This window comes from Eublepharis macularius, chromosome 10 (genome assembly GCF_028583425.1).
Source record: "Eublepharis macularius isolate TG4126 chromosome 10, MPM_Emac_v1.0, whole genome shotgun sequence".
NCBI lineage: Eukaryota > Metazoa > Chordata > Lepidosauria > Squamata > Eublepharidae > Eublepharis > Eublepharis macularius.
The window spans coordinates 6,332,761-6,354,688 of NC_072799.1; the positions used below are offsets into that span (position 1 = coordinate 6,332,761).

General features: G+C 46.6%; 1 protein-coding gene across 3 annotated transcripts in view; it reads left to right on the forward strand.

Annotated features, from left to right (window-relative positions):
* Positions 1 to 5,388: 5,388 nt before the first annotated feature.
* The window catches only part of MAVS (mitochondrial antiviral signaling protein), a 28,220-nt gene continuing 11,680 nt past the window's right edge, over positions 5,389 to 21,928 (forward strand). For 2 of the 3 annotated variants that reach the window (XM_054989614.1, XM_054989615.1), the window contains exons 1-3: positions 5,750 to 6,137; positions 13,356 to 13,485; positions 15,992 to 16,163. In XM_054989614.1, the coding sequence (XP_054845589.1) occupies positions 13,369 to 13,485; positions 15,992 to 16,163 (289 nt within the window). In that variant the 5' untranslated portion in view covers positions 5,750 to 6,137; positions 13,356 to 13,368. Of the gene's footprint in view, positions 5,467 to 5,749; positions 6,138 to 13,355; positions 13,486 to 15,991; positions 16,164 to 21,928 lie in introns of those variants that run through there. The other variant, XM_054989613.1, reaches the window with a different exon arrangement.

The window sequence follows — 21,928 nt, forward strand, 5'->3', positions numbered from 1 at the left end:
TTATCATGGAGTGGGGATTCAAAGCTAGTCTTCCAGATCTTAGTCCAACACTGTAATCCAACAGCAGTGAATTGTGTCTATAACTAACCCATGAGAGGTCCCAGGTGGCACCTCTGAAATATAATTCAGGTGGGTAGCTGTGTTGGTCTGTGTAGAAGAACAAGCTAGCTTTGAATCTTGAAAATTAATACCCTGGAAATCTGGAGAGCCAGTTTGGTGTAGTGGTTAAGAGTGCAGGACTCTAATCTGGAGAGCCGGGTTTGATTCCCCACTCTTCCGCTTGAAGCCAGCTGGGTGACCTTAGGTCAGTCACTGCTCTCTCAGAGCTCTCTCAACTCAGCCCACCTCACAGGGGGATTGTCAAGAGGATAATAATAACATACTTTTTAAACCACTCTGAGTGTGGCATTAAGCTGGCCTGCAGGGCAGTATTTTAACTGAATGTTGTTGTTGTTGTTATTATAGTTGGTCTCTAAGGTGCTGCTGGACTCCAGTCTCTCACCTCTGAGATAAAAGAGGTTCCTGAAATCATTCCAATGGACAAATCGGATTAGAACCTCGAAAGTATTCAACATAAAGTCCTCCTTGCGTAGGTATTACTCCTTTCCAGATCTGCGATCAAGAATGCAGCCATGGAATACAAGGGCTTTTTCAAGAGAAAGCACCAAAGCCTGGTTTAGTAAGTGTTCTCCTAGCAAAAAAGATTCTTCTGCCTTTTGCTAGAACCACATGTGAGTCTGATCAGAGCTTTTTTTCAGCTGGAACGAGGTGGAACGGAGTTCCGGCACCTCTTGAAAATGGTCACATGGCCGGTGGCCCCGCCCTCTGATCTCCAGACAGAGGGGAGTTTAGATTGCCCTCCGTGCTGGGCAATCTAAACTCCCCTCTGTCTGGAGATGAGAGGGCGGGGCCACCAGCCATGTGACCATTTTCACCAAGGGCAATTTAAACTTTTAAAAACTCCCCCCTTGTTCCAGCTGACCCAAAGTGACGTTATTGTGCAGTCCTAGGAGTGTGTGTGATCTTTGATCATGCACATGTGGTACCGGGGGCACCACCTCCCGCCCGGAGTTGCCCCCTGTGCTGGCAACCCATTGAGTTCCACCACCTCTTTTCCCAGAAAAAAAGCCCTGAGTCTGATTGTGATTTGTGTTTTTTGGTGATGTATTCCTTAACGCTGTGGTTCCTCTCTTTACGGCTAGCCAAACTGTGCCAATGATCTTCCATCACATTGACTGGAAATGATGAACCTGCTAGGGTTGAACTGGGAATATTATTACAGTTGTTGAATACTGGTCCAAAGACAATATCATTTGACCAGCACTTTTCCCTAATTTCATCTGTGCTGAATTAGAAAATCCTCTAGTTAGCCTCTTTATGCCACCTAGTGCCAGGATAGGGAGTTGCAGGGAAGCATGCAGAGCCCTAGATCTCCCAGGCGCTCGTACATCCTCATGTTTTCACTACAGATTAGAGCTGCCTGGAGAAAAAAAATCTCCCTGCCCTTTAATAAACTGACCTGGATAGCCCAGGCAAGCATGATCTTGTCAGGTCTCAGCTGCTAAGCAGGGTCGGCCTCAGTTAGTACTTGGATGGGAGACCTCCAAAGAAGACCAGGGTTGCAGAGGCAGGCAATGGCAAACCACCTCTGTTAGCCTCTTGCCTTAAAAAACCCAGCAGTGGTTGCCATAAGTCAGATATAACATGACAGCATTCTCCACCACCACTTTTAATATCGGTTTGATTTGATGTTATTTACCGGGTAATGTTATTTACCCGGTATATTTATTTATCTTTTAGAAGATTCTCAGAGCTCAGTAACCTATGCTGTGGCCAAATTCTGCTCTTTAGCTATCAGAAAACGTAAACTTCTCTTAGTGAAAAACACATTATAAATTTTTTTCCTATTTTCATTACTGTTATTCCATTTTAACTCTTATCCCTTTTATGCCTTTGGTTTTCCTGTATTGATAATATTGATTTATTGCTTGTAATTGTATTGTTTTATATTGCTGGCTTTTGCTGTAATAAATTGGATTTGGATTTGGTTATTTACCTCCATGCCCTGAAAAGCTTCTCCTTCCCATTTCTACGAAGAGACCTGTGATTCTCGAAAGCTTATGCTACAATAAAATTGGTTAGTCTTAAAGGTGCTACTGGACTCTTTTTGATTTTGCTACACTTTAAGACTCTGTTAAAGGGACTGGACATTTTTCTCCAGATTTGTTGGCAACCATGCCACAGACCAACTTCCTTTTACCTGTCCTGACAAAAGGAAGTACCGCTTCATTCAAAATACAACGAACAGAGGCAGTGTTGTACAGTGGTTAGACTACTGTGCTAGCCTTTAGTTCAAATCCCCACTTTGCCGCACAGCCTGCTGAATGATCTTGGGCCAGCCATCCTCTCTCAGGCTAACCTACCTCACAAGGTTGTTAGGAAGATTAAACGAAGGAGAGTGGAAATGCTGTAAGTCACCCTGAGCTGCTTGGAGGGGGAAAAGGTAAAGGTAGTCCCCTGTGCAAGCACTGAGTCATTACTGACCCATAGAGGGATGTTGCATCACGACGTTTGCTTGGCAGACTTTTTGTTATGGGGTGGCTTGCCATTGCCTTCCCCAGTCATCTACACTTTACCCCCGGGAAACTGGGTACTCATTTTACCATCCTTGGAAGGATGGAAGGCCGAGTCAGCCTTGAGCCGGCTACTTGAACTTGGCTTCCGCCAGGATCGAACTCAGGTCGTGAGCAGAGCTTGGGCTGCAGTACTGCAGCTTACCACTCTGCGCCACGGGGCTTGGAGGGAGGGCAGGATAAAACAATGAGACAAACAAAACATACACTTGTGGAACTTACTGCCACAGGATGTAGCGACAGCCACTACTTTAGGTGGCTTTAAGAGGGGACTAAACGGATTCACAGAGGAGAGGTCCATCAATACCTGAGTGGAGCCTCCATGTTCAGAGGCAGTAACCCTCTGAATATCAGCGCTGGGATCACACCAGAGGAAGGCTTTGGCCTTTGTTCCCTGAGTGTGGCCCTTCTGGAACAGGAAGCTGGACTAGATGGCCTTTGGTCTGATCCAGCACAGCATTTCTAATCTTTCCTTTTTTTGCAGAAACAGATGACTACTCCTGCTGAGCTAGCTTCCTGTCACTGTTGACGCTTAACTCTCAGCTAGTTCCTTTCTCAGCTTCTTCTTTGTCTCCTTTTCGTTTCATCTCCTTTTTGATTTATCAGTCTGCTAGTGCAGCATATAAATGTGCTTTCCTCCAAAATGAAGGGAGGCTGAGAGACAGCAAAATCCCCGTTCCCCTTGTGATCGGCTCTTCCAAGAGGGGCTGACTTACTTTTCACAAGAGGTCAGAGTGTCCTTGTAGCGCAAACAAATCCAGTCACATCTCTGGCTAAATTTCCAGGACAAACAACCTCAGACCAAAAACTGGACGCAAAGAGTACTTACTTACTTACATACTTCATTTATACCTTTCTCCTCAATGGGGACCCAAAGGGGCTTACATCATTCTCCTCCATTTTACCCTCCCAACAACCCTTTGAGGTAGGTTAGGTTGAGTGTGTGTGACTGGCCCAATGTCACCCAGCGAGTTCCGTGGCAGAGTGAGGCTCTTGGGCTGAGCCCTGGCCAAATGCTGGGTCTATTTAACTCCTTCTGGCCAAGCAGCTTTCAAGTGCCCTTAGGAAGGCCAGGGCTGATTGGAAATCCCTTCCCCTGAGCCTCAAAACCCAGCCAAGCTGGTGAAAGGACTGTGCGGTCAGCAATACGAGGCATGGACTTCATTTGTGTATTATTGACGCTGGCAGTTTAAATAGTTTTAAAAAATGCAAATAAATGGGCTGCGCTGGGTTTGTACAGTTCTTGGGAGCTTTCACTGAGGGCCGAGCTACAAGTGAGGAATGACACTTGAACGGCAAGTGAACAGACTCAGGTGTATTCCTCCCTGTTCACTTGCGCTCCAATTGCTCTCCCCGCCAGTCTGTTCACTTGCCAGTTAAGTGTCATTCCTCACTTGTAGCTTGGCCCTTACAGTAGCATCCTATTGAATATTTCTTACAGGGAGACAACAGGGAGTCAGGGAAGGAATGGAATGATGTGGGGTCTGTTATTTTGGTTTTGCTGTTAACTGGAAATGCTTTTTAGCTATCATGGTAAGCTGCCTCAGACCATGTGGAAAGGCGGGATATAAATGTCTTAATAAATTACACACATGGATAAAATAAATAAAAATACACCCAAGGGTGTTGTGTGTGTGTGTGATTGTACTGAGTACCTACACCTTTTTTCAGAGCTCACCCAAACTCCGAACCTCATGCACAAAATCTGCCGCATTCAAACAGAGCTATGCTACAGCAGCTCTGGGGCAAATAGTTGTGAATGTGCGTGCACGTGTTTGGACGGCAGTGGTGCAGTTACCAACTTCTAGGTAGGGCCTGGAGTTGTCCAAGAGTTACTGCTGATCGCCAGGCTACAAAGGTCTGTTCCTCTGGAGAAAATGGCAGCTTTGGAAAGCGGGATCTATGGCGTTGTGTGGATCTGGGGGAGAAATCCCTGCTCGAATTCCCCTCTCCACAGTCTCCACCTCTAAATCTCCAGAAAATTCCCAGGCTGGCGTCGGCACCTCTCAGCCCTAAGCAAAGGGGAATCCCACACTAAATACATCAGCGTTCTGTTTGTGTTCGTAACCTCTCCTGCCCCTGAACGCTGCAATCCTCCGCTTGCTTATCAACTCTTAAGCAAAGGGGAATCCCACACTAAATACCATCAGCAGCGTCCCGTTTGCGTTCGTAACCTCTCCTGCCCTTGAATGATGCAATCCTTGCTTGCTTATCTGGAAGCAAAAGCCTGCGGAATTCCTGTTTGCGGCAGGATTAAAATCTTATTTGCACAGTGAACGAGCCTCGGCTCGCACTCAAACGTGCAAGAACTCCAGCTTTGCAAACTCCTTGCAAGCAACTCGAGCCTGCTAAAGGTCATAGATCCAAAGCAGTTAGCCGCGTTAGTCTGTAGTTGCAAAATAGTAAAAAGTCTAGTAGCACCTTAAGACCAACCAACTTTAATGAGGCATAAGCTTTCGAGGACTCCATCAGATGCATCTGACGAAGAGAGCTGCGGTTCTCGAAAGCTTACGCCTCAATAAAGTTGGTTCGTCTTAAAGGTGCCACTGGACTTTTTAGGGTCCTGTTAAAGTGTGCAGTTTGCAGCCCAGCCCTTCCTTTCCTCCCCGCTCCCCACCATGCGCCTGTTACTTGGTAACACGACCTTCCAAACGGATTGGTCGAACTCTCCAGAGCGGAAGCGAAACAACCAATGGGAAGCAGGCACTGCCAGGAGAGGGCGGGCTGAGAACGTTCCCTGGGCCTCCGCGCGCCGCTGCACTGCTCGTGCCAACTGATCTTGCTGCCTGGCATGCAAATTTTTTTTTCCGGAACCGAATTGCTTTGCGATCAGGTAAAGGGAATCGGGGGGGGGGGGGCGTGACAATGCGCTTTCTCCTGCGTGAAAGTCTTGCTCAGGGGTCGGGCCGCGCTTGCCAATTCAACACGGGAACCCCCCTGTCTTGCATCACGCGCTCTTTGTTAGGCGCAGTCGTTTACTGGATTCGGCGACTGGGATGCCAGGAAGTTCTTTCGATTTCATCATCTGGGGGTATTTTTAGCCAGCTGAAATAAAAAAAGGGGAAATAGTCGGTGGGATTGAATGATTCTGCACTAGGCCTCTTCTGTGAATGACAGGACATTTTAGAAGTCCAGTTCTAGAGTTACCAAATCTGGTTTCGGAAATTCTTGAAGATTTAGGAACACAGCCTGGGGAACGTGGCATTTGGGGAATGGAGGATGCTCAGCGAGGGTATGATTCAATAGCGTCTACTCTCCAAGTCTGACATTTCCTCCAAGGGGACTGCTTGTTGAGATCCCCAGCCACCACCTGGATGTTGGCAACTTTATCTCAGGAACGACTTCCCCCGCACATAACACACACGCGCTCTTTGCACGATCTTGCAGATTGGCCGGTGTTGCCCAAAGCGACGTAAAGGACGAAGATACGGTTTCCCTTGACCTGTTTTTGGAATCGTGAGAAAGGGTGGTCTGTTACTGGTTTCCTTTGCGAATATTTACAGAGTAAGCTATTTCCTTGTTTTAAAAAAAACTACTGGCTGGGGGAGGGAAGAATTCCTGAAAGTGTGGGAGAAGGCTCAGCTGCAGGGATAGAGGGTGAAATTCGGGTTCTTAAGAAAGGAGGAGACTCCAGAGCCATTGCACCGTGTTTCGGTGTTGGTCTGCAGTAGATTCTGCGTCTTTACTGTCAAGTTGGTTAGTCTTAAACGTGCAACTGGACTCTCTCCCATCTGAAGAAGGGAGCTTTGAGTCTCGAAAGCTGATATATTGAAAAAATCTTGGTCTTTAACATGCTGCTGGAGTCTGATCCTGCTATTGCGATGCAGATATAGGGAACAAACTTAATCAGCTGGCAGCGAAAACAAGGTTTCTCCACTTCCTGGTTTGGAGAGCCAGCCATGGTGTTTCTCTCTATTCCAGAAAAGTTGCCTCTGAGATTGGATTTCATTGAAGACCTTTCCAGAGGATCTGTTTAGAATGCAAGAAAAAGTTTGCACCATATACATTTATTTCCTATATTTAGTAAATAATAATAATTGTGTTTATATACCACTCTTCTAGACAGATTAGTGCCCCACCCAGAGCGATGAACAAGTCAGTGTTGTTGTTATCTCCACAATACAGCTGGGGAGCTGGGGCTCAGAGGAGTGGCTTACCCAAGGCCACCTACTGAGTGCATGGCAGGAGAGGGATTCGAACCAGCAGAGTGTCATGGATGGCTGTACCCCATCCATACCTGACATGTTTCTAGGGAATGCTAATTGTCAATGCTATGGCTTGATTTCCTATTGTAATTGTCACTGCTCTACAGGATACCAGGTGTCAATCCTGTGGTTTGCTTTTATGTTACAAAGATTAGGTACATCACTTTCATTCCTCTCCTTCCCTGCCTGGGAATGCAGCTGTGATCTAGATACTCCTCTGAAGCTTGCCGAAACGTCCTTGGATGTCTGAAATGCTTTCTATCTTGTCTAGTTGATGTGGGAGCAAAAGTTTCCCAGACGAGGAGGGGGGACTGTTTGAGTATTTTAGAGCTGTACTTTTCTCCAAGCCTCTTTTCCCTTCAAGGACACTGTACTGCTTAGTTGTACCTTACCTCTAAGTAAGCTTTTGGACCTGTGCATATGGAAAAGATCTGACTCCTGAATAAAAGTCATTTAACCAAGAACCTGTGTCTGGCTGCAATGATCCAGGGAACTGTCTGCCGTATTCTGTCATCCAAAGCCTGACACGGAGTGCTGATTCACATGCGAACCACTTAACCACCAGTGTCCTCCTTTCTCCCAGAGATGCAAGGCAGATTACACAGTGTAAATTGATGCAGTCCGTAGGATGAGACGTTGAAAGGACTAAGATTACAGAAATCCAAAATATCCGTTGAATATTAGACATTTGGGGAGGATCTGGACTTCTTCCCTTAAACTGATGCTCCTTCTTATAATTATTATAAGGTCTCAGGCCATCCCACTATATTTTATTTATTAATTTAACTATACTTGCCTTTCTTCTTGACTTGAGTCAGTTTATTCTCACGACTGTACCCGCCAAACTTACAGCACTTCAACAGTGCAACCTCTCTGCAGAGTTACTCCGGTCCAGATCCGTTGATTTCAGTGGGTTTAGATTGGCATAACTCCATATAGGATTTCACTTCTAATCTGGCGCTTCTAATGTGCAATCCGGTGTTGAAATCCACACACTTTCTGCGGCAAAGATGCTGCATTTCCTTGGTGACAAAGAATGTTTGCTTATCAGTGGGAGAAATGCAGTTCGGTCTTCCCTGTCTGTGAATCCACATAGTTGAACATGTATTGCAGGAGCCTCTTGGTTAGCACCAGTGACATCTTGAGCTGCAAACCACATATACCCATGAAGTTCATATAAATGTGTAAACTTTGGCTGATATTTACATTGTTTTCTCTAGAGGCTGCGTACTCTGGTACTGTAAAGGAAAAAGGGACGGGGGACCAATACGCAACCCAAAATAGTATAATAATACCATTCTGTTTATATACCACCCTTCAGGACAACTTAATGCCTACTCAGAGCTGTTTACAAAGTATGTTGTTATTCTCACGACAATCACCGTTTGAGGTGGGTGGGCCTGAGAGAGCTCTGAGAGAGCTGTGACTGACCCAAGGTCACCCAGCTGGCTTCAAGTGGAAGAGTAGGGAATCAAACCTGGCTCTCCAGATTAGAGTCCTGCCGCTCTTAACCACTACCCCAACCTGGCTCTCAAAGATGCTGCAAAGGTCGAGCTACAACAAATAAAATGTAATGAAAATAAATATGTAAAAATTTACATCTTACCACACAATATATGCGATAACATCCGGTCAGAATTGATATATATTAGTTTCTGGATGTGTGGGTTTGTTTTTGTAAAAGTGTGTATTTTTTATCACTGAGGCCAAAACACGTATGGTCTTGTGTCGTTCACTTGATATGTTCATCAAGTGTGTTTGGAAAATATTACAGCTTACATGAAGCTTGCTCTGACTCAAAAGGCAGCCTGACATTCAGGCCCTATGTTTTTAATTTTAGTATTGTGTACTTCGGTACTGCCCCGTTCAGTGCTAAGAAAGTTGATTCAGCTCAATTAATCTCACTGTAATACTTCACCATTTCATGAATATCTTTAATACAAAATACAAGGTACAACTTTCAGGCATGTTTACACTCTGTTAACCCTTTCATTGAAATATTGTATAAGACTAGACGTGCACCATGGTAAAAAGACTGTGCGTTCACTGTCCTCTCATACTCCTAACTAGAGATGGGCACGAACAGCAATACGGAAAGAAAAAAGCCACAAACAGCCCAATCTGCTGTTCGCGAGGCCCCATTCTAAACGAACAGGTGGTTGTTGCAAGCCTCGTTTGAGTGCGTTGGAGCTTGAATTTTCTTTGTGTGTGGTGGGATAGGGGTCTACCCCTTCAGGTTCCAGGGCTGCTGCCAGGCTCTGGGCCAAGCTATTATTTATTATTGGTACCTTTCCTGCTGCCTGCTCAGGTCAGGTTTCTGGGAGTGCTGTGGTAGGGATCTACCCCTTCAGGTTCCAGGGCTGCTGCCAGGCTCTGGGCCAAGCTATTATTTATTATTGGTACCTTTCCTGCTGCCTGCTCTGGTCAGGTTTCTGGGAGTGGTACAGTAGGGATCTTGACTTGGATGATGGCTGGAGGAGAGCCTGCTGCCCTCCCCAAACAGCCAACCACGAATATGTTTGTGAATAGGGCCATGTTCGTGGTTGTTCGTGAGTCCCTGTTCGTGGATGGCAACGAACATTATGTTCGGGTTTTTTTTTCTGTTCATGCCCATCTCTACTAACCAGGTTAGCCACAGAAACTAGAATTGTCAGCCTTGGTTAGTAATTGGATGGGAGACCACCAAGGAAGACCTGAGTCGGCATGCAGTGGCAAACCACCTCTGTTAGTCTCGTGCTTTGGAAACCCCAGTGGAGTCGCCATAATTTGTCTGCAGCTTAAATGCACTTTATATATACACACACGCACCCATGCAAAGTGTTTCTTCTGAGAGCACAAAGTGTTGTATGTACTTTATCCTGTTGGGTGTAGTTAAGAGCGGCAGGACTCTAATGTGGAGAACCGGGTTTGATTCCCCACTCGTCCGCTTGAAGTCCGCTAGGTGAATTTGGGTCAGTCACAGCTCTCTCAGAACCAACTTCCTCATGGGGTGTCTATTTGTGGGGATAATAATAACACTGACTTTGTTGACTGTGTCCGGGGTCAGCAGCCCAGCCCCCGGACTTGCTGGCAGACAGCGGCAGGGGGCAGCCGGGAGACAGCAGTTCAGCTGCTCTGTCTGGCAAACAGAGCCAGACCCTGCCTACTCCAGGGGGAAGGGGCAAAAGGCCAAAGCCTCAGAAGGCTGGAGGGAGCAGGGAGAAGCCAGCTAGTCCCACCCACCATGGGGGAGAAAGGGGGCTAAGCAGGCTAGAGGAAAAGGGCCAAGGCAAGGGGAACAGGGACACAGCAACAGCCCAGACAGAGCCCTTACCTTCCAAGGAGGAGAAGCAGCCACCACAGCCCAGAGCCACACCCTGGCTAGAGGACAGCAGCCTGGCTCAGGAGGTGCTAGGAGCCAAGCCCCTCCAGGTGGAGCTGCCACAGGCATTCTGGGGGAGGAGATGGGTAGCCCCTCCCAGCATCAATGAACAGGCAGCACAGAAGCTGGCCAGGGCAGCTCCTCGCGAGCATGGCCAGACAGGCTCAGCAGCACAAAAGCTGGCCAGGGCAGCTCCTCGCGAGCAAGGCCAGGCAGGCTCAGCAGCACAGAAGCCGGCTGGGGCAGCTCCTCGTGAGCAAGGCCAAGGAGACCTCAGCTGGGGATGGCTCGCATTCAACCCCACCCTGCCAGCAAGGCAAGGAAGCCAAGAAGGGATTAGTGGTAGGAGGGAAACACCTGAGGGAAGGCACAGCTGGGCCAAGTCAGGAGAGGGAACAAGCCTAGAAGGAGGGCAGGGCGGGGAAAGGAAGCCCTATATAAGGTGGCTAGGAAGAGCTCTGAGGTGGTGGGTGTGAGTGAGGAGTGATGATGTGGAGTGAGAGCAGTAGGATGCAAGGGTGGTGGCTTGGAGGAGAGTTCTGGGAGGAGGAGATGAAGGAGGACGCAGAGGGTAAGCAGGCCAGGTTGAGCAGGCCAGCGAGTGGACTGAGAGGGAGTCTGGGTGAGGTATACCGCCCCTCCTTCCACAGAGCAGGGTCCTGCAGAGTCCCTGGCCCCCCTGTGACGTCAGGAGCAGACTGCCCAGTGCCACGCCCAGCGGCAGCCGCAGCAAGCCCTGACAGACTGCTCTGAATGTGGCACTAATCTGTCCAGAAGAGAGCTATATAAGCACATGGTTGTTGTTATCATTATTATTATTATCCCAGAAATTCTTATAACAGCCCAGTTATATAGCCAGTGTTATCCCCATATTGCAAATTGAAAGGCAGTATAAAGAGAATAGTGACCGTTTCAAGACCTCTTATAGGGAGCTTGTGTCTTAAGGAGAAACTTCAGCTGAGGTCTTCCTTTGTTCACACAACCAGTGCCCCCCTTCTGTCCTGCTTTCTTCCTCTTGTCTTTCATCCTATCATACAAATTTCCCTGAGAGTCCCATTCTGGAGTTAGGTTATGGGGCTGCCCCCATGGCCGTTGCAGTGCATTAAGCCTCCACTGTGTATTCACACAGTTGCACACTTCTGTAATAGCCATGGTTTATTTTATTTATTTATGTTATTTATAGTCCACCTTTCTCACAGAGACTCAAGGTGGTTTACGTAGCATGAGATTAGTACAATCCATATTGGGAGAATTTTCATATAGTATCAATGACCAAGGCCCGGCAGGATTTGTTATCTTTCCGCCGGGCCTGCAAGACGGAGCTGTTCCGCCAGGCGTATGGGCAGTGCTAGGTGGGGCCCCCCCTGGCTGGTTGATGGTGGAATAGACCCTCCCTACTACCAATACCCCCATCTAGTAATCTCCTTTACTGCTAAGATTCTCTGGAGATGGTTAAGGTTTGCTCGGTTGGATTTTTTGCTGGTGTGTTTATGTTTATATGTAATTTTGGCTGTTTTTTATGGTTTTTAACATATTAATTGTCTTACGTATTTTAACTTGTATGTGTTGTAATCTGCCCTGAGCCTGCTGGGGTGGGGAGGGCGGAATATAAATTGGAAAGAAAGAAAGAAAAAGAAAGAAAGAAAGAAAGACATTTCCCTACAGTGTTAAGGACATTTCCGCAACAATGTCATAGGATTTTACAAAGAAGTAGCATTAGCAAGGATGCGATACAGAGTTGAAGAATTGCTGAAACAGAACATAAATCAATTCTAGGACTGACATTAGATAAATATGAAGTACCAGTAGCATAAGAGTACATATTCGATCTCTCTTATTCTAGGGTGAGGAGGTTTCCTTGCACCACCGCTGGGAATCCCCTTCCGTTCCACCTCGTGCAAGAGAAAGTAGGACAGGTCCCCCTGTTGAACCAGAGATGAGTGGATCAGGTGCTGCCTCGTCCCCAAGCCTTCCTGATCCCTTAGAGGTCCCGTGTCCAGGGTGCAGCAGCACCCACTGGCCCGGCCCATCCAGTGTTGCAGCGATGTGAAGGACTGCCCTTTTAAATCCTTTGTGTCAGGCTATGGATGTCAGGATGTGCCAGACGGATCCCTGTCCCATTGCAACAAGAAGTCCAGGCTCTTGGTTAAATGGTTTTATTCAGAAACCAAATCATTTCCATATATATGTCTATAGGATTACTCAGAAGCAAGGTAAGCATCTAAGCAGTAAGAGCAAGATTGACAGGAAGAGTAACATGGGGGAAAATCCTTCCTCTTAACACACACATTGGCTCCTTCCCCTTCCCAATAGTAAACAGGATCTTTGGCGCGCACTTGGCATGAGAACATTCGTACTATCCAGCTGAGTCACTGGAAAAGCAAGACATAGCAATGCAGAGGAGTGAGTAGCAGATAAGGCCATGAGCATTGAAAGTTTCTGCAGTCCCTTAAGCACCTGCAGTAATCCTTTGAAAGAAACGGTTATGGCATTGGCAATATGATATCAAGGTACAGTATTAAACTGATTCAGAACAGCAGGTCAGTGATGGGGCTCAGACATGATGCTTTGTCTCTTCGGCTGAGGGGGCAGAACTTGTGCCCTCGTTTGTTTTGCTCCTGGGTGCAGATGAGCTCCGTTGAGGGCTCTTTTTGTTGACCTAGCTTGGTCGCTTCATGCCTTTGCTACCAAACCTGGAACCTTTTACTCTGCCGATCTGCCCTTGGTGTTCTAACCCCCGGCCCTCTGCTCCACCACTCCTGTTGACCATTCAAGGTCTTCCATCCATGGCTGATGCCCCATCTGGTACGTGGAGCTTTGCACCACCCTCTTTCCTCCGATACTGCAGCACATCTTCCCCTTCTGGAGGGAGCGTGGACGTGTTTTCCTGGATGCCTCTCTCTGCTGTTTAAAGCTATTGTGGGGAGGGCCTTCAGGCACTGGAAGTTCCTGAGCTCCAGTACAGAATTGTCTTGCCCATCTCCTTAGAACGGGAAGGACTGTCTTCTGCTCACCTGGCGGCCTCTCCCAGCTTAGCTTGAAGGTGCCGCTGTGCTAGCAGTGTAGTTTTCTCTGCTCGCTTGGGCCCTTGGCCCGGGGCTTGCAAGTGTTAGCGTTAAACACTAACCAGTGTTTTCTTTGCACTTTTCCTTCTAGGCGCTAAGCGAAGATGGGGTTTGCTGAGAATGAAGTGAAACAGTACCTTTTGAGGAACTTAAGAAGGTTCCAAGGCTTGCGTGTGAACCAGTTGCTGAATTACCTTCCGTGCCTCACTGAGGGAGACAGGGTAACTTTCCAGAAACTATTATTTCCTTGCTGATGCCCTGTGTTTGGGACGGAGGAGCTGTCACAGAGGATGTGTCCAGAGAGGAATATGGGCTGTGGGTTCTAAAAATGTAGAAAAAGCACCGAATGCGGAATTGAGTCCAGTGTGCAACTCAGGTTCTAAAAAATCGCAGCTTTTTTTTTTTTAAAGTTTCTAGCCCTTAAGATTGTGAAGTGTGTGGGCAACGCTTGGTGAAATTTCAGAAGCTGCAGTTGTTGCAGAATAATTGCAGAATAATTACCTCTGGAGGCTGGAGAAGGCCTTCACTGCCTGCCTACCTCTTGGCCCATTGCTTGTTACCTGCAAACATATTTAGAGTAATTGCAAAATTGCTCTGGATAATTCAGGACATAAGAGTTGTCAGGATTTTGTGGTGCAGATACACCCTTCCCTTTCGCCCTGCCACCACTTTCAGCTTTTCCCTGGTTCAGACTGAACAGTGCTGCCGAGCTTGCGTAACAGAACTCGCTCTGGGGAAAGAAAAGATGTGTTTGAATGCAGATTCGGGCCCAGTTACACCTTAGAGACCAACTAGATTTCCAGGGTGTGAGCTTTCCAGAGTCAAATCTCCCTTCGTCAGAAGAAGAGAGCTTTGACTCTTGAAAGCTCACACTTCAGGAATCTAGTTGGTCTGTACAATGCTACTAGACCCGAATCTTGCTCATCTACTACAGACCAACACAGCTACCCATCCGAAACTAACTTTGAATGCAGAGAAAGTGTTTCCAAACCAGCTTCCCTGCTCTAAAAATGTTATATCTGTCTTCACTTGTTGCTTTGAAGATTGCTCCTGGGACCGTTCTCCATGCAAAGTATGATGGGGGGATTAAGCCACAGTTAGTCTGCCTAATTCTGGCAGTTAAATTACCTTCTGTCCAACTAGGGGAAATGCATCCAGGTGGCAACAGATCAGCTGTTGCATCTGACGAAGAGAGCTGGAGCTCTCCAAAGCTTATGCTACAATAAAGTGGGTTAGTCTTAAAGGTGCTACTGGACTCTTTACTATTTTGCAACAACAGACTAACATGGCTAACTCCTCTGGATCTAAAATCAGCTGTATATGCGTAGAGTTTCATAATAAGAATTCATTGGTGTGAATGTAGCTAACTGGCATTTATATGAAGGCTAGTTCTTGAAGAGCCCTGTGGCACAGAGTGGTAAGCGGCAGTACTGCAGCCCAAGCTCTGCTCATGCCCTGAGTTCGATCCTGGCGGAAGCCGGGTTCAGGTAGCCGGCTCAAGGTTGACTCAGCCTTCCATCCTTCCAAGGTCGGTAAAATGAGTACCCAGTTTCCTGGGGAAGGCAGTGGCAAACCACCCCATAAGAAGTCTTCAAGAAAACATTGTGATGCAACGTCCCCCTATGCGTCAGTAATGACTCGGTGCTTGCACAGGTGACTACCTTTACCATACCTAGTTCTTGATGATGGTGGTGATTTCTGGAGAGAGGCTGTATTAAACCCGTGGCAGCAAAAACTGTCTGGTGGCACCTGAAAGACTAGCAGGCTTTTATTGCTGTACAGACTTGCATAGTCTTAGTCATCTGATGATGTGGACTTTCTAGAAAAGCTTGAGCTGGAATAAAAACTTGTTAGTCTTTCAGGTGCCACCAGACGCCTAGATTAAGCACAGTCTTTGCCTTGTTTTCATTTGGGGTGCAGTTTTATTGTGTGTGTTACTAATGGTTACAAGGCGATGACTTTATGTCCAGGGTCCCCAACCTTTTTGAGGTGGCGGGCGCCTTTAGGAGAGGGAGTAGTAAGTGCCACTCCAAAATGGCTTCCTCAGGAGGTGGTACCAAATTTAAAATGGTTGCCACGGGAGGCAGAGCCGAATGGAATCCCTCCCTCCTCACACTTTCTGGGAAGATGGAAATCCTGAAGGGGGAGTGAAGCCACACACTGACCAAGGAAAGCCCAGTTCTTACCAGCCTTCCTCGTCTTCAAGCGGAAAACTTTCACTTGAATGAGAGACACCAGTAACAAACCCTGCCTTACAGCTGCCGCACCCACCAGTTCGGTGTAACGGTTGAGAGCGCAGGACTCAAATCTGGAGAGCCGGGTTTGATTCCCCGCTCCTCCACGAAGCCAGCTGGGTGACCTTGGGCTAGTCACAGCTCTCTGGAGCACTCTCAGCCCCACCCACCTCACAGGGTGATCGTCGTTGTGGAGATGATAATAACATACTTTGTAAACCGATGTGAGTGGACGTTAAGTTGTCCTGAAGGGTGGTATATAAATTGAATATTACTATTATTATAAAAGCTTGATTAGCACCATGGTACGGAGCCAAGACGCCTATGAGCGCCACGTTGGGGAGCCTTACCTTATTTAATAACCTAGTGGGTTGATTACTAAAATATGCAAAATATGCTTGGGGATCCATCTAAAAGCTGTACGAGGTGGTGTTCTTCATGTCCACCGTCCTTTGTTCCTGAACTTGCGTTTGCTTATTCTTCCTCTCTGTAGGAAGAGATCAGGGCGCACATTGAGAGGAGAGGGGACCGTGATTCTGTGTATGAATTGTTCAGCCGCCTGTGGTGCAGGAGTGGGTGGCTGACAGACCTGATCTCTGCTCTCGAGGAGAATAATTCTGAGCTGGCTGAAGAGCTCCGTCGAGTTCATGAGTCTCGTCAACTCTGTAAGTTGCTTTTCCGTCTCTTTACAATCCAACTGCTTTCGCCTCTTTAACTTCTTGAATGTCAGGCCACGCCTGTAGGCAAGGAGGTGCCTGGATCTGTCCTTTGTACTGTGTCATGGCCCAGTCTGAGAGTGAGGTCTCCTCTGGAGGAGAGGAGCCTTGTGTAGCCAGCCAGGACTCCTCAGGAGAAGAGGAGCCCTGTGTAGCCAGCCCTAGCCCTGATTCAGCAGAAGCCAGCGATCAGGAGCAACACCTGCTGGCTGATCAGAGCTTGCAGCCAGCAGCTGAGGCACCAGCACCCTCTAGCTCCAACACCACAGGGGAAGCTCAGCCAGGGACTTCTACAGGTGCAGCGCAGCCAACAGCCTCCACCCCCCCCCCCCCCAGGTTTACCCACGCCCAAGGAACGCTGCAGGCAGCGCCAGAGACTGGAACTGCAGGAGAGACGGCGCAGTGCTCGCCTCTTGAGCCAACGCCAGCTGCTGGAGAGTGACGATGAGTAGTGTCAGGATGGAGCCCCAGCAGCTGGCTGAAAACCACGCCTGGCTATAAGAGCCAGTCTGGAGGAACTGCTGGGCGTGGAAGCAACGTGTCTACTGCCTGCAACCATGCTGTGTTTCGTGAACCTTGCCCGTGCCTGCTTTTGGACCTGACACTATCGGTGACTGACTTTGGACTGTGCCTGACCTTGCTCTTGGACTCTGGACTCACTCCTGGCTTTATCTCGTGCTCTGGCCACCGGTTTGACTTGGCTTTTGCTCTTGGAACTCCCCTTTGACTTTGGCCTTAAGGTTTGGACTTGAACCTCCCTGCTTGGGCTGGCCCAGCCCATGACATACTGGCCATGTCCTTTGGAGTAACCTTTGAGTGTCTGCAGTGTGCTGAAAGCACGGCTGCCTTTGATAAGTGTGTGGAAAATTCAACGTGGCAACCAAATTGTCTGTTTGCAGCTGGCTGCGGAAATACAGAGCATGAGTTCATTTGTCACAGTAACTTGTTAGTTTGTGGGCAAAACTCCAAATGATGTTAATTTGTAAAGGCGTTCCATGTGACTTGGGGTCAGAATAACTTTAGGGCCCTATTCTTAAACACACAAACACTTCCCTTTAAGATCATCCAATGAGATTCTGCTTAAAGTGCCCCAATCTTTGTAGTAGGAAGCTGCAAGAAACGGGGTCTTCTTGGCACTTGCCCCGCAATATCGAAATGCTTCTGGGAGAAGGCTGCTTTTGATTTTTGCTTTTGGAGGAAGAATAAGACTTGACTTCATAGGTGAGCTTTTTACTGCACAGTGAATAGCTGCAGAAGAGATTGTTTTCTTGTTTTAGTTTATCGTTGTAATGATAGTTATTGCTGATGGCGTGCTTTTATTGGCTGTTTCATGTGTAACTTAGGGCTTTGAATTTATATGTTTTATAAATTGTTTTTATATGTTTTATAAACATATGTTTTATATGTTTAAATATCTGAAATCTGGTGCCTTAAAGGTTCAAAAGTCTACAGAGAGGCAGGTTTTTTGTACTGGCCTGTACCTGGTTTTTTTTGGGGGGGTGGGGGTTGGTGTTTGTAGTGAAAACTTGTTAGAACAAAGGAAAAAGTTACATGGTAAGTAGAAAGTGAAAATGAGATGTGTTCTTATTCCTTTATTATAGGTAAATTAAAAATAAGGTCTGTGAATTTGTATCTTATCACTACCATAAAAAGTACAATAATGAATGAAGAACAAATAACAGTTGCTAGACTGTTAACTGTCTTGGAGATAAATCTGTCAATGTTACCAGCCCACCAAAAATTAGATCAAAAATGACTACTGGATAAACAATACTAGCCTGTCTGCTCACCTATATTTGTAATCTGTGATGTGGAGAAGAAATTATCCACTCTTTTTTAGTTTATGAAAACTTCTCTTGCCGATTACTTGGCAATGTTTTTTTACTTGCGGAGGGTGAGTGTCTTTACAAGCTTGCACCAGAAAAGAAACATCATGCCCAAATTAACAAGTTATGTAAGACTGAAAGAAAGTAGATGGAAATCATTTGTTAAGTACTGGTTACCATTTATTAAAAGAAAAATAAGGGCAAGTGATACTTAGTGTTTTAGGCTTCACAGAGCAGTTTTTCTCTTTTGCACGAATATATGAAATTATGATACTGTTAATATATTTCAAAAAGGGGCACCCCTCCAAGACTTATGGGGGGGCGGGTTCTTTTTTCATCCTCCAGCTCCATTCTCCTTCCCTCCCGGCTGTTCTCCCTGTCTATCTTTTACAGTGAAATCCCAAGCAGAGTTACTCGAGTCTAAGCCCACTGCAATCAATAGGCTTAGACTGGAGTAATTCTGCTTAGGATTTCACTGTTAGTTTCATAGTGGGGGGTTGCCACTAAATTCCTGTGAGACTCTCTCATGTGATCTTGGAAGCCATTTTTGCTCGCATAGGCAGCCACAAACAAAACTGTGGTTGCTTTCACAATCAGAGGTGGCCACTGAGATCTCTTGAGGTGCTCCTGCAAGATCTTGGCACTTAAACTATTTAGTTTTTCTCCTCACTCCTTTTTAGTTACATTTTAAATTTTTCTGCAAACTTTTGAGAACTCACGGGTCAGTGGAAACGTCTTCCTAACCCGTTCTGTCCCACTGTGCAGATCTTAGATAAAATATGAACCATATATCAGCCCATCCAGGGGTGATTTTGTAGTAAAAGAGCTGGAGGAACTCAAGCATAATTGATGGTTGTTGTGGGTTTTCTGGGCTGTATGGCCGTGGTCTTGGCATTGTAGTTCCTGACGTTTCGCCAGCAGCTGTGGCTGGCATCTTCAGAGGTGTAGCACCAAAAGACAGAGATCTCTCAGTGTCACAGTGGAAAAGATGTAGGCAGGTCATTTATATCTACTCAGGAAGGCGGATTTGCGTTGTGTCATCCTGTAAGAGTTTCCCAAGGTGTGGAATACTAATGCTTCACTGTATCCTGAGGAGGTTCTTTTGCATATGGATTGGTGCTTGATATGCTTGATATTGTAGTTCCTGATGTTTCGCCAGCAGCTGTGGCTGACATCTTCAGAGGTGTAGCACCAAAAGACAGAGATCTCTGTGTCACAGTGTGGAGAAGATGTTGGCAGGTAATTTATATCTACTCAGGAAAGTGGGGTTGGGCTGAGTCATCCTTTTCCACACTGTGACACTGAGAGATCTCTGTCTTTTGGTGCTACACCTCTGAAGAAGCCAGCCACAGCAGCTGGCGAAACGTCAGGAACTACAATGCCAAGACCACGGCCATACAGCCCGGAAAACCCACAACAACCATCGTTCTCCGGCCGTGAAAGCCTTCGACAATACATCAAGCATAATTCATTAGCATAACTCACTAGCATTTGCCGTGCCCCTTGCCATCTCCTGAAGTGTGTCATTAGCATAACTGATTTGCATATGCCACACCCCCTGACATCACCTATTCTGGCTGTTTTGGACCCAATCCTGGCCATTCAGGGCTGAAATTGGGCCCAAAATGGCAAAAAAAAGGGCTGGAAATGGCCGAAAAGGGGCCCAAAATGGTCAGGATCGGGCCGCTGCTGAGTGGGAGAGTGATCCACCACCCATCAGAGGCCCAATCTGGGCCATTTTGGCCCCAATCCAGGCTGAAACGGGCCCAAAATGGCAGAGTCAGGTGGGCGGGGCCACCTGACATGTGACCTCTTTGGGGAACTGCTGGAACTGCGTTCCTGTGTGTTCCCCCTCGAAATGAGCCCTGAGCCCATCTGTGGGGAGGGCGGGGTATAAATCGAATAAAATAAATAAGTAATAATTGCCTATAAAATTAGCGTTGCAGCATTTGGTCAATTAATTGGCTACAGAAGAAGCATTCTCTTTTACATGCAGGAGAGAAAATGGAAATACTCCTTTTAAGGTACAGCTGGATCATGTGACACCCATGAACATAATCCTAAAAACAAAGCAAGTCAACTAGCTTTCATTCAGTGCTACAGTTCATAAGATTTCTGTGGGTTCAATCAGGAAACAGTTATACAGTTAATCAAGGTAAGATGTCCTTAGGCGAGCAACAGCTGTAATAAAAAGACTTGAAAAATCCGTAAATACCTCCCTTGGTGACCTATTCGTCTGGAAGAGTTGGCCACCTGAAAAAATCACAATCTTGAAAGCTTTCAGGAGCAGTTGAAGGAAGTAATTAAAACCACATCTGCACAGCAGTGGTTTGCTTGCAGTGTGGTGCTGAGTTCTTTCTTTTCCCTCTGTCGTCATTCAGTTAGAGCAGTATGACTGGTCCTAGAGGTATGGTTGGAATGCACACGATACAGCTGCCTTGCTGAATCTAAGCAGGTCTGAATCTTGGAGTGACAGAATGGGGAACCACCTGGAAAGTAGAGATGGGCACAAACCAGGAAAATTCCAAATCGTGCGGTTTGTGGTTCATCACATTTCACGAACCACGAACTTGCCCTGGTTCACGAACTAGTTCGTTCGGTTCATGAAAACGTCACTTCCGGATGAGCAGAAGGTCTGCAGAAAGCGCATCCCCCCTGTTGTCTAAGAAACTGATTGATCAAGGTCAGACTGTCTGCAGTGATGAACCAAAATACGAACCAAATGAACCAGGGTAAAATTCGTCATGGTTCATGAGAAATGAGCTCCCACAAACTGCCGGTTCGTGAACCACGAACTGGCCCAGTTCATGATGAACCTTGGTTTGTATTTTGGTTCATTCCCACCTTGACTGGAAAGCCTGTACGGACTTTCTTGATAGGATTCATATGTAGTAAATAAATAATGCCCTGACCTGGATAGGCCAGGTGAGCCTGATCTCATCAGATCTCAGAAGCTAAGCGGGGTCAGCCTTGGTCAGTAATTGGATGGGAGACATCCAGAGAAAACCAAGGTTGCAGAGGCAGACAATGGCAAACCATCTCTGGTAGTCTCATGCCTATAAAACCCCACCAGGGGTTGCTATAAATCAGCTATGACTTGAAGGCACACTTTCCACCACCAGATAAATAGTAAAATGTTCCCTGTGTCCTTGCAGTGTGGGGGTACATGAAGCTGAATCAGACCTTTGGTCCATCAGGTCAGTACTGCCTACTCAGACTGGCAGCAGCTTTCCAGGGTCTCAGGCAGAGGTCTTTCACATCACCTGCCATCTGATCCTTTTAACTGGAGATACCGGGGATTGAGCCTGGGACCTTTTACGTACCAGGCACATATTCTACCACTGAGCCACTGAAGCCTCCCCTAAATGAATATATAACAGGGTAAATGAAGGTGACTTATACCAAGTCAGCCCATTGACCCATCAAATTTGGCATCTTCTAAAAAGCATGTGCTCTGCCACAAAGCCATAGCCCTTTCATGAGAACACATGCCACGGCTGTGGATATAAAAAATGCAGAAATGTAGAAGCTGCTGGGAAAGGGGCTGGGGGGAAAAGACAGAAATGTTTGGAGGGAATTGAAATATATGCACTGTTTACTTCCCTAACAAGTCTACATTTATTTTATTGTTTTAACAACATAAAATACATAATTTATAACAGCATATCAAGTTGATACTACTTGGTATATTTACGGAATTTAAAAATTACAAATACCTTTTGTCTTCTTCAAGCAAAATAAAGAGAGCTACAAACTAGTTACACCCTATGCTGCCTTAGCAGATGTGGCTTAATTTTTGCCATCCGAAAGGCAGGAAACCATGAAAGTTGAAGGTAAAAAAAACCCAAATTCTGCAGCAAACAAAATAATTATTTGAATAGTCACAAT